Source organism: Dufourea novaeangliae, unplaced genomic scaffold, assembly GCF_001272555.1.
Source record: "Dufourea novaeangliae isolate 0120121106 unplaced genomic scaffold, ASM127255v1 scaffold170, whole genome shotgun sequence".
Taxonomy (NCBI): domain Eukaryota; kingdom Metazoa; phylum Arthropoda; class Insecta; order Hymenoptera; family Halictidae; genus Dufourea; species Dufourea novaeangliae.
In genome coordinates, this window is record NW_015374081.1 from 1,397,649 (window position 1) to 1,410,952 (window position 13,304).

At 41.5% G+C, this 13,304-nt stretch overlaps 1 protein-coding gene across 1 annotated transcript in view; it reads left to right on the top strand.

Moving 5' to 3' along the window:
* LOC107190717 overlaps positions 1-13,304 on the top strand; it is a 96,798-nt gene that overhangs the window by 60,321 nt on the left and 23,173 nt on the right. The window contains exons 4-6 of the mRNA XM_015579577.1: positions 613-914; positions 5,005-5,146; positions 9,459-9,528. Coding sequence (XP_015435063.1) covers positions 613-914; positions 5,005-5,146; positions 9,459-9,528 — 514 coding nt within the window. The remainder of the gene's footprint in view (positions 1-612; positions 915-5,004; positions 5,147-9,458; positions 9,529-13,304) is intronic.

The window sequence follows — 13,304 nt, forward strand, 5'->3', positions numbered from 1 at the left end:
AAAAATCTCTCGACGTGCTGGTGTTAACCACTTAGCTGTGAATGACGAGTATACTCGTCATGCAGAAGTAGCAATTTTTAATGTAACGACGAGTATAGTCGTCGTATAGAAGTGGCAATTCTGTATGTAATGACGAGTATACTCGTCATGCGAGAAAAGTAAAACTTTTGTGAAAATTAAAACATATTTGTAATTTTATTTTATTCATTTTATATCTCTGCTGAGCTGGCAAAAGAGTAAAGGCCAGAATTATTAATTTTGTACAGAAGCACAATAATGGTAAATATATAAGTGTTTCTCTACAAAACTAATAATTCTATCTTATACTCTCTTATGCCCGTCCACCAGATATATCCTGCAATATGCATGAAATTAAGTATATTATACCGGTATTTTCGATTGTACCTTCGCCCTATATAACCCTATATAAGCCCTACCCTTATAGAAACCGAAAAAATTCCGGTATTTATTTCGGTTTTCGGTAATATATCGGTGTAGCTTTGATGGCATAATACCGGAATCAAAATCATACCGGTTCAAGTCCCTGTTTTAACACCGAATATTTCGTATCGAATGGAGACTAAAGACAAATGTTCGAAACGATATTCACAGGTGGCGATCAAGTGCGAGACCCCGGTGGACCCGTACTCGTTCGTCGACGAGGACATGTCGATGGGCGGCATGAGGACGGCCAGCAGCCCGGCAGGCAATCCAGAGAACATGACGTGTCCTTCTGGGGCGCAACCGGGCCTCTCTACACCCACGTCGACCCCGCCCGGCCCGATGTCCGGACCGCAACATCTTCAGATGAACCTCGGCGTGATGAACGGCAACGTGAATCCCCAAATGGCGGCGCATCAGCCGAAGAAGCGAGGCCGCAAGAGAAAATCCGAAATGATACTCACGCCGGAAGAGTAAGAATTTTATGCGAAAGCGTTTGTCTATTTTTTTATTTATTTTTTTACACCTGGGATAAATGTCACGATTACTGCTACCTTTGCTAACTAGAGGGTTTTTGTGTTTGTAAATTTACAACTTCAGGTGTTCTAAAAATATTTACAAACTGTTACTTTTACTTATCTAACTTTATACAGGGTGTTAATTTTCTGTTTATATTAACATTAAATTTACCACGATCTGTCTATATGACCGTGAAAGTTCTAATTCCTACCTTTTTCAAGGGTTCGCTAGATTTAGTTAAAAAATATTTCAGACAGAAGTTGAATGGTATCGTGGGGTACACTTTCTCATGTGAATAACTTTTTCGCGTGTGGACGCGTTGAGATAATATAGACATCAACTTCGTTTTTTCTTTTAATGAAATCCGAGTAGCATTGAATAACGCGTTAAAAAATATACGATTCCCTTTGAAGAAACAAAGTTAACCTTCACATGACCCCACGAGTTAATACTACCCCCTCAAGGGGTTAATACGCGAAATCTAATAGGTACAGTTCGTGCTCCACGATGGCAACTATTCGGTACCTTATCTTAAACGAGACCTGAAGAGCGTTTCGTCTGGCCGAAAGGGTTAAAATCCGCAATCATCCGGCCCGTACAAGATCGTTTAGGACGAAGCGTAAAGGCCGAAGGAGAGGGTCGAGAGCCCAAGTCGAAGGATCGTTCAGCCGGGATCCTCCGAAGAATTTAAATTCGCCTTAATTGCGAGGGCCCTGCAGTTCGCGATATCGTACGCATTATGCAAACTATCCGACAAAGTCAACTTTACATTCGAAAGGAGGGTTAAAATGTCCGCGGGGGGTGGGAACGGGAAACCCTCGAAGGATCGTTATTGTTATCAAAAAAATCCCGCGGTTGCTCGAACGCTGAAGGAAAGGGGGCTCGCGAAAGCACTAAATTCGATAATCCTGTTAACGAGCGCGAACTGACCGGAATCGGTTGCATATTTACGGGAGATAATTTTGGAGGGGGGGGGGGGGGGGGGGACACGCGCGACGAGTGTTTCGCGGTCGGCGGTCGCAGTTCATTCTAAATAATAATGCAGCACGGCGAGGTCGATAGACACGGGTCGATCCGACTAGACTCGATTATAGCCGTGGCCCCCAATAGTTCTAGTTTACGTGCGTCAAGACAGGATTCAAGGTAACTCTAGGTTCGCTGGTTGGTGATGGGGGTGCAATTGGTCAAGAAAAAACAACCACTCAGAGTTGGTTACACACAGTTCGAGAAAAAAAAAAGTCATTCAGAGTTATTTATTCATTATAGACTTATTTATTACTTATTTTATTTATTTCAGATGAGTAGATCTCAAGATTTTAAACAAAGTAACGTAAAGAAAATTTCGTTCATATCTTAAAATGTATATGATTGTTTACTCTGTGTATTATAGTTTCCATCTACAAACATCCTGATAAACCCGCTTTTTACGGCGTTTACACCAGAATGTACCCTCGAGACGCCAGAATTGAACGGTTTTCTTTTTGGATTAGATCAAAGAGCGACTACTGACACAAATGCTTTTGCGCGTTTTACAATTTTATACTGTGAATACAATGCGTATTTTAATACCATAAAACCTCCAGAATATTAAAAATTACGTGACGTACAGAGCGCCAACGTGGTGAAAACGATTCCAGTTGAGTGACTCGTCTAAAAGCACAATCGTTGTAAATGAATATTCTCCGACTAAAAGTCTGCAGTGGAACTTTGTTGAAAAATTGTAATAAAAATTCAATGTTATAATTACAAAAATCAGCTCTGTTAATTTTCAGTCAGAAAATACTCATTCTATAACGATTTTGCTTTCAGATGAATCATTTAGCCGGAATTGTGTTCATTGCGAGAACGCGCAGTGCCCACTTTGACGCTTTGTATTTCCCCTCAATTTTATTATTTTGCAGATTTTTCGATTTTAAAATACGCGTTATATCCACAGTTAATGAACTGTGAAACATACAAATAAATTTCAGTTACTAGTTGTTCTTCGATCCAACACAATACAGTTTCTGCACTCCAAATTCAATTTCTTTTGTGAATCAAATTCACCCTTTTGCAGACAAAATTCACCCGTTTGCGAATCACATCGAATCTTTTGCATATGAAATTCATCCTTTTACACTTGAAATTCAACCTTGTGCAAATCAAATTCATTTTTTAAAAGGTTTGTTCATTACTTTTTATTTCGGTATTTGCAAAAGGTTGTATTTGATTTGCAAAAGAGTAAATTTAATTTGCAAAAGGATGAATTTTATCTGCAAACAATCGATTTTGATTTGCAGAAGGGTGAATTTCACCCACAGAAGGGTGAATTTGATTTGCAAAAACTTGAACTTGGACTGCAAAAATTGTGGAAACCGCTCATTACACCTGTTTAATAGGCACTGAGAATGTTAGCCGAAACAATTATTTTTTACTACGATTGAGAAGGAACATATCGTCGAGCATTCCTTCATTTTTCCACTGATCGAACAGACACGATATCGCTTCGAAAATTGATCGAACAAACGAACGAACACTTCTGTAATCGGCCCTCTGTTTGAACGAACATTTTAACACAGTGGTACAGAACGCCGATTTAGGAGTACCGAAGCTTAATTTGGATATAAAAATGGGAATTTTGGAACCAGTTAGTAAGCATACATTTAATGTTCATATTTATTCAAAACAAACAAAATTACATAATAAGTAATGTTTTTCAATAATAATTTTTTTATAAACAAAATAAAAACTTCTTTTCTTTACGGAGTTATCATTATCAATCACAAGCTCTCTTTAAAAAAATTATTATTAAAAAACATTACTTACTAATTTTATAATTTTTTTTAATTAAATATAAACATTCAATACATGCTTGCCAAGTTTGCTTTCGAAATTGCCATTTTTACACCCAAATTAAGCTTCTGAACTCCTAAATAGTCGTTCTGTATCATTGTGCAGCGCGTGTTTTAAATTGACAAATAATAAAACAGATATTATTTCGAATATTCGTCCCGTGAAACGCGGATCCCTTGCCCCCCCCCCCGCGGATTCGCGTAATTTAGCTGCAGTCAATTGGACCCGATACTCGATTATTACAAGCCAAATTACGCGCGCAGTGGAAAACAAAAACGCCCGATATTTTTTTTTCCCCCTCGGTATGGAAAAGCTGTTCGCGCAGTTTTCTCCCATTTCACGACCCATCAGGTGTGCAGCATCTCGATTCGCCGTGTACCCGTTATTGAAACTGGTCCAAAACCGTGGTCTATACACCGAATCAAATTCCGTATAACGCGGTTAAAGCGGCGCTCTCTACCAGCCCGCGAAGGTTACTTAACGATTTATAGCCGGCCAGAAAGTCCGGAGGACTCTCTTTTGTAACGTAACTAGATTCGATGACGGCGGAGATTTTCAGTGGAGATTTTGAGCTCGTTAACCCTTGGAGTACGGTTCCCGGGTCAATTTGGATCCGAGTGTTTAAAAGCCGTATCTAACTTATGGATTTTTAAATACAGGACGAGTCAATAAGAACTACCATCCAAAATAACTTGTTAACTATTAAAAAATATTTTAATGAATTATGTAGCATTTTTATCTTATCTTTCTTTAGATGTCAAGGCGACCTTAAATATTTTCAAGGTCAATGCTTCTTTTTTTTAATACCACGTTGTTGCCAATAGAAGTACAAAAAGATATATTGATCTTGAAAAACCTCCAGGTCACGTTGATATATAAAAAAAAAATCACATTGTGTACATCCGATGGGTCCCTTAAAATTCTACATAATTCATTAAAACGTTTTCTTTCACAATTATTTTAGATATTAATTCTTATTGATTCACCCTGTATAATTTCAGTTAGTAACTGTTCATATTTAATCATATAAGGAAGCAGGTGTTTTTTAATTATCGCGTTCGAAGGTATATTAATAGAAAGGTTTCAAACGGACCCAGACACCACTCTCTTCTACGAACATTAAAAATGTCCGTAATTCGAGGGTTAACCGTTTAAAATTCAACGCAAAATCTCTAATTCCCACGTATAAACTCCTGGTAATTTGATTCCCAGGGCGGAGTTGGCGGAGGCGAAGAAACGAGCAAAGACGTACAAAGAGAGGAAGAAGCACGACAGATTCGACGGTATGCCAGAGGAAGAAGTCAGCAAACGAGTTCTTCCGGACCACCTGACAAACAACCTCGACATTATCATAGTAAGTCATACTACACGATTATTATATTTCGACGGTTCTGTGTCCAGGGCAGGTTCCCGTGGATCCACCACACGTCAGTTTCATCTGACAACAGAATAATTTCAACGGAATAATAATAAATATAAATCACCTACGAATTTAACATAAAATAATTCATGTGAGAAAAAAAATTTCAATCCTCTGTAAAATCAACAATTTTTCCAAATTTTCAAAAATCCTTCGAAATGCGTTCATATATCGCTAAAGACTACAACATACCTAAATTTGAAGAAAATCCGAAATAGTGCTCCAAAAAGTGCCAGATTTCGGATGAAATGACCCCCCCTGTGAGTTTATTCTCAGTCGACTATCGTAAATTTTCTCATCGAGGGGACGCCTCGCACGATTCCGTCGTTTTTCGCGAGAGGGAGGGTAGGAGGAGGAGAACGATTAATCCGATTAGCCGTTGGCATAACGGGCGTCTGGTTAGCAGGAAAATCCATCTCGAAGGTAGCGAGACGGTAGGAACGTAACTACGACAAATGGCCGTTTGTAGCGCGTTCGTCAGGTGTCGTAATCGCTTTAATGGTCCATACCCAATTCGGTTATCACGCTTGACGTTGGTAACGAGCGCGAACCGCCTCGCGTTCGCCGTTTCCTGCCGCGGCGTCGCGCGTCATCGTGCCGTTTCATCGAACGCACATCGAACACAGATGATCGAGAGACCGTTCCGTATTCCCCGTCGATTCGTTACGATTTCCACTTCCCCCCTCTGGGATTCCTGGTTTGTAATTTCGCGAAACTCTTCGCGGTTTCATAAGCTTATCGCGATTTTTCCTTGTTCGGCCATGAAAACGCAAACGCGCCGGGAGGGATCGATTGATCGATCGCCTTCGAATCGGGTAATTGTTTTGCGTGGAGAACGTACGTAATCGAGAGGATACGTTGATAACGTTGTTACGTGGCGGAAGTCCACAACACGAAGGACGAGAAAAAGAATAATAGCTAATACGCGATTCTATTTCAGTTCTTGCGTATTTATCGTTCATGTGTCGGTGGTACATCCTTCAGTCGAAAGCTGCAGTGTTACGTTTATTGTGAAATTCTAAATGAAATTAACGAGTTTTGAAGTAAAAGAATGTGGGAACTGTAAGAGATCAAAATTCTAATCTTTAACCTTTTGCACCATTCCGTTTCCAGCTAGTCCTATGTCGAGTCCAACTCGATCGAATTTTTACCAGTTTGTTATCGATGTTCGTGATTCCATGAATATTTTTCGTAATTTATGTGTTATGACTAGACTGATATGTAGAAATTAAAATGTAGTAAAATTGTGGATTCTAAGTGGAGTAAAATCTGGATGAAATCAAGCTAAAAGTTCCACTTACTTAATCATCTAGCACATCAAATTGTTCCATCCTTTTTTACTAACCTCTTAGGCTAGTTGAGCCTAACTAATCACACACGTTGACAGTGGATATCCAACACGACAAATTCCTCAGTAACAACGTCTAAGATCATGAAGCAGCTTCAAAATTGAAGTGGTGAATTTTTGAAAATTATATCTTCATTAGTTCTAGGTAACAGACCGGTCAGAGAAAAATGATTCCGCGATGAACCGTGGACTCTAATAGGTGCACAGGATTACGATTCGGTGACGGGAGAGTCCGTTAACGGGTGGTTCATATTCATATATTACGGGCGCGGAACGAGTAGTCAGCGTGGTCGATCATCCGTCAAACGGTGTAAACGCTTTAACGGGCCTTGGGCAATTCGGTTATTACTGGCGTCGTTGTAATCGAACGCAGCGGGACACCAGTGTCGGCCGTCGTTCGTCGAGGCCCTCTCTACCCCTGCACATCCCCGATTTCGAACCCCTCCGGGCCTCCTCCGCGTCCCTCTGTCATCCGACTGGCCAACCACCCCCCCCCCACTACTCCAAACCCATCCCCCTTCACGGCCCCCTAACCCAGACCCCGGTGGATCGGTCGCCCGGCTCGAGTTTCATCGACGAGCACGGCGTTGTTTTCAATCGGCGACAATTCCACACCCTACCCACCCAGCCTCGTTTTCCAAACCCTCCCACCCCTCTCTCTCTCTCTCTCTCTCTCCACCCACCCCTCCAACCCTATCATTTTATCCTCGTTTATCCAGGTCCTAGCGCAATTCGACGCCGACCAACCGGCTAACGCATTGGCGTTAACGCGCTAATGCGATACGTACTTTATGTACGGAGGGAGAGGACTCAACCACCCGTACGCGACAAACGATATAACGCGATTTGGACCAAAGAACCGCGACCCCTCGTCATTGGCGTAACTAGATGGGGGCCAGGGTGGGCCTGGCCCACCCCCAGAATACGGACTGCCCCCCCCCCCCCCGTCCAGAAGTTATGGAAATATATTTAAAAAAAAAAAAACATTCGTCAGTTGGTAAAATCTTATGTTATAAAAAATAATCTAACTAAGTTCAAAAAATACAATACAATCCTCATTACGTTAGTTTTAAGTAATATTGTATTAGAATCAAGCTATTTAATTTTTACGTTCTACTTAACTAATAATTCTGCAAGATCAATTGAAGGGTCGGATGCAATTAAGGGAACTAGGGCTCGAGAATGTGACAAATGTTTTTGCAGAAAAAAAAACACAGCAAATTGAAGCTTATATTAGGGGTGCCCATAAGTAATCAATTATTTTCCCAAGACCTTATTTCTCATTAGTTCTGTGACAACCGGACAAGTGTAAGCACAAATTTTTTTTAGTGTTATTCTTCAACCAGTTTGTTAGTAATTTATTCCTAACAATATAAGTTTCTTTTATAGCCCTGCAACAAAATGGCGGACTTTGTACCTTCTAAGGAAAATTTGTGATACATATGAAGATGTGTTGAAAATGAACAAATGCCAACGTTGGTTCAGAAGATCTCTTTTTTTATTTTGAGTCACGTCCGCCAGCCTCTTCCTCAAAAAATTGTTGCAAATTGCAAAAAAGAGAAATCAGATTTTCTGAAACCGTCACACTAGCATAGCCCCTGAAACCTTGTTCCTCTGTCATTATCACTGTACTAATCACTATTACAAATTAATTGAAAACTGACCCAAAACCTACAAACTCTCCCTTACGTTCGCCATCTTGGAAACGAGAAACAGATCGAAAAGTTGCAACGACAGCGACATTAGCCGAGGACTTGCACGCCTAACAGCGTGTCCCTGTCCCGTATCCTTGGACTTTGTCGTTATTAATTGTCCACAACCGACGCGACGCGACGGAGCGAAGCGCGAAGATAATGTGGTTGCGCAACAGGTACTACCACACCTGTGTCTATCCGCGTTGCATAATCGCGGGTAAGAACCGTGTGCACGTGAAATCTTTTATGCGTGGTATACCCGTCTATTCGTGCCGAGGAAAGGAATTCACCGTAAGAAACTGCAAAAAACCGACGCGCGCGCTCGCGATGCCCCCTTTCCCCCATCCGCCGCCCCTTTCTCGCATTCTTCGATTCGTTCCGGAGAGCCTAGGTGCCGCGGAATGCCCTGTGCACTAGCAACGATGGTGAAAAAAAAAAATGTAACCGTTTAGGAATGGAAGGTTTTCTTCGGATGATTTAAGGTGGCTGTCGCAAATTTGTAATAATTATAAACTTAAGTAAAAATTTAACTGTACGCATGTCTGCTATGAGCGTCAATATGTTCCTTTGGTTTGTTCGACGAACTTTCCAATTAAACAAAAATTTAAGTTCTTTTACAGTGAGGAATGAAAATTTTTTTGCTTTCAATTATTACGAGTCTCCCATTTCCTCCGACATTTTCGTTACACCCTATATAGAGCAAGGGGTTAAAATTTTACCGTAACTTCACGAAGGTTTCGTTGACAAGATAAACATTTCGATCACTTTCCTGTAATACGTCGGTACTGAACAAAGTAACAAATTACAGATTCGAAACGAGTCTCTCGTTGCGACAAAAGCGCGAAACTCCACGGCCGGAGGGTCGCGGAGATCGAACCCGTCGAATGATCGTCGACGAACAAAGCCGCCAAGACAATAATCCTATCGTCGGGCACGGAAACTAGTTGGAAATAAGCCTGCCGCGTAATAATTTCTAGAAGATTGAAGCCGCCCCCGAACCCGTTCCTTTAGCAGGAAGGGGATATAAATCGATGGAACGCCGATGAAACGAAATTAACCGGCGCGCGTTGCCATTATTTCCGTATCATCGCGGCCACGGCTCGCGTACATGCACGAGGATCAAAAGTTTGCCCGCGTAACCGCCCGTATGCGGTCGGAAGACGACGTGCACACAGAAGGATAATTAGATTTGTCTTTGTCGCAGATTGGAATCAACCCCGGACTGTTCGCAGCTTACAAGGGCCACCACTACGCCGGACCAGGAAACCACTTCTGTGAGTTGAACTTTTTATTCGTTGTTCTCTGACATGTGTCCCGAATCCAATGGAATTCAACGATTATTCGAGATAGATCCCAATTAACCCCGTCGATAGTTTGAGTGCTTGTGGTCGCTCGTCTTGCACCGACCTACAGATTCTTTTTGTTCCTGTTGCAATAAATTCTCGATGAGTGTTCGAAGGATACTTGGCACGGGACATTAAATATTTAACTAATTAATAAACTAATTGCCATGTGCGGTCAAAACTATTGAGACTATTCGAGGAATAGGCGAATGAGGAACTCAATGCTATTGCATGAACTTTTTTTTTAACCCTCATCCGTCCCTCGGTGTCAAATTTACCCAGTGGTAAAAATGAACACAATGAAGTGATAAATAGTTAAATTTGCAAATTCTTTACAATAAAAATCACGAAGCCTCAGTTAAATTTACTTACACATGACAGAATGACGTCATTTCTTAGGAGAAGACTGTGTCAAATTGACACAAGAGACGGTTGAAGGTTAATCATCCATAACTCGACACCTAGTATATATCGAACATATGTTCATATAACATTTTTTACTTGTTCGATGTGTAGATTTACCCCCTGAAGTATTAACATGTATTTATGGATCACCCTGTATAGTGGACACAGCTTAACTCTCGCGTTATTATTTTAATTCAAAAGGAAGGAAGTACTAGATTTTTTAGTGAACGTACTAAAACAGTGAAAATTTTTTAAAAAGCAATAGACTTAGTACGAAGGTACAGTGATCCCTCGATGAATACGACACGAGCACCGGCGCTATTCCCACGATTGGGTGAGTCCCCCTGTGGGGCCAGTCAAAACAGAGTAAACAGAAGCTAAGCAGAGACTCGGCTTCGGAGAACAAACAAATTTATAATGAAAACTTTCCGCCTTGCCATGAATTCTCCGAAGTGAACCTAAGTATGTCGCACTCATCGAGATACTACTGTAATAGTGATGGTCACGTTGAGCGCGACGTTGCTTTGCGATCCCCACAATTTCCATTCGAAGGACGACGATCCAGTCGATTCGATTAATTAACCCGGCGATCGAGAGATCGAGCAACAACTCGACGAGTCCTCGACGAACTCGATGAAGTTTCGTTCGGTAGAGCAAGAAAAAAAATTCACGATAACGCGAAACACGCTCGACTGGCTCGACCGGTGAAAAGAACTCTCGCTCCTATTCCTCGACCTATTTCCACCGATTCGAGTTACGAACGCAGACAACTTGTACTTTAAAAATCAAAAAAACCATGTGATTACGATCGAAAACGATGGAGTATGTGGAATTAACACAGCTTTCGGGGTAGAATAGGGCGCCAAAGGTGCCAGCGACCCTTCGTTCACCGCCAGCCTCCGCGATTTCGATGATTTAGAGGGGGTAAATCGCGCAAAATCCACGGCTTCCCGATTAAGCGGCGCGCGGTATGCGGCCGACCGACCGACCGACCAACCGGTCGGAACGTAAATTGCCCAACGATTCGAGGCGTGTGCCACCAGCAATGGTCGAAAAAAAAAAACTCGGTCGTGCTCGACCGTTTTTTTTTCTTTTGTTACAACCCCCGCCGCCACTTTTTTTTTTGTTCAACCCCCGCCACCGTTTTCCTCTCAAGCAAAACGACACGATCATCGTTTCTTTTTAACGCGTTCCTAACTGTGCCAGAAGGCGAAACCGACGACCGATGCGTGGTACGAGTGCGCGCGCGCGCGCGTCTTTTGGAGATGTTCGATTCCGAATCGCTTCTTTGGGTGATCGATTCTTTGGGGGGTCCACTCTTTGGGGGATTGTTTGTTATCATTTGACGTAGTGAGCATATCCTCGTACTTTTATACTCAGAGTACGCCAATCTATCGAAATCGAGCATAACAAATTGGACATACAATTTAAAAAAACAAAGGTGACCTTTAGATCTCCACGCCTCCACTTGCAAGAATACCATTTATACCATATTATGTAGTTTCTTAAACCCTACAATTACTGTAGGTACCATTTTCTCGTACTGTTTGAAACAACCAAGGTATTCAAGTGGACAGAGTTCATGAGACACCCTGTCTATCTATAAAAATGCACCTTAAAAAATCGAAATCAAAGAGTCAATCTAAAAATTATAAAACATTATATGTACATATATGACTATTTATATTGATTAATAATAATTACATTAACATGTTATTGCATATATGTGTAATTGTTAACGATTTTTAGATCGACACTTGCAAAATCGATTCTTTGATTTCGATTTTTCGACAGAATCGGTTCTTGTGATTCGTATCAAAATAGTGTTGAGAATAATTTTTTTTTTAAGTAAATCGAACATCCTTAGCATCTGGCGCCAGGTTGGTACATACGCGTGTGACAATCGAACCACTAGACACTCTCGATTCCACAGGCTATCGCGCGTCTCGTGTATTGGATCTCCATTTCGCCGCGTTTCACCGCGGGAAAACACGGTGGTGAGCGAGTCGCCTGTGAAAATCGGTCTATAGGTGAAGCGTGGCTAGGCCGTTGTTGTGTTTTTTTTTCAAACGATACACACGTTGCTCAAATGTGGCGTGCACACGCTGTTTTTTTTTTATCGTCAGAAGCAGTTCTGATCATTTCGTGCAAAATAGCGGCTTCGTTACAAGCTTGCGTCCCACAGTGGTCCAGAATTAAAGTATACCAGCTCGAATGGTCGAAAATAAATTTCTTTTATTTTCCGAAAAAAACTTGAATCAGTTTACTACTGATCCACCCTTTCGATGTTTATGTCGAGTACATTTGTCATGGAAAGATGGCGATCTCACTAAGAGGCCCATGAAAGCACATTCAGCAGAATTTGATTTGATAATATTTAAAAATCCAAATTGGTCCACAGTACTATGAATAAAAACCAACTGAAGATTCGCCATGTTTAACGATATTTATTCAATTTTGTGGTTAAGCTTCCAATTTGTTAGCTGCCTATTCATACCGAAAATGTGAACAAAATCATATACAACTGTATTACTGCTACGATCTCGCAATAGTAGGATGCTATATAAAAGTATTACACAAACCTCAATTTGTATACTTAGTTTTGACTCTCACAAGGGAAGGCATTAAGTGTCTCCATCCAATTTTGATGTAACTTCCTATGTCTGTTAAGCATTCAAAAATAAGGGATACGTATGTTTTTTTTATCGGCTGACACGAAACTTTAAAGGGTGAAACCACCCTTCGAAATTTCGATCCGAAATTTTTTTGTTACAAACAAATTATATTTTGGACAATTTGTTAGCACCATATTATTCTACATAAAAAACCGCAAGCCTCGTCCATTAGAAGTGTTCATGTATCTCTGGTTTTCGAGATAGTACATTCGGGTCGAAACTTCGAGGGGTGGTTTCACCCCTTAAAGTCGCGTCTCGGCCGATACAAAAAAACACGTATCCCTTATTTTTGACTGCCTAACAGACGCACGAAGTTTCCTCAAAATCGGAGGGGGACACTTCCGTGGCATCCCTTGTTAGTTTTGCCTCTCAGTGTATGTATCGGTATCGTTTCGAGCGTCTTCCCGAAAGGACGCCCCCCCCCCTCCGCTGGGTTCTCGTCCCAGGAATCGTTCCCTCGGAAACAACACGAGGAACCTCGTGTTCTCGTCGCAGACGTGTAACCCGATTTCGAACGGCCTTTGAACAAACAATTTTCCGCGCTTCCGAGAGCCGAAGCGTAGAGAGGTGCCTATTACGCGCGCGCGTGCATTTTATGCCCGCGTCAGTGCGCACATATATACATAC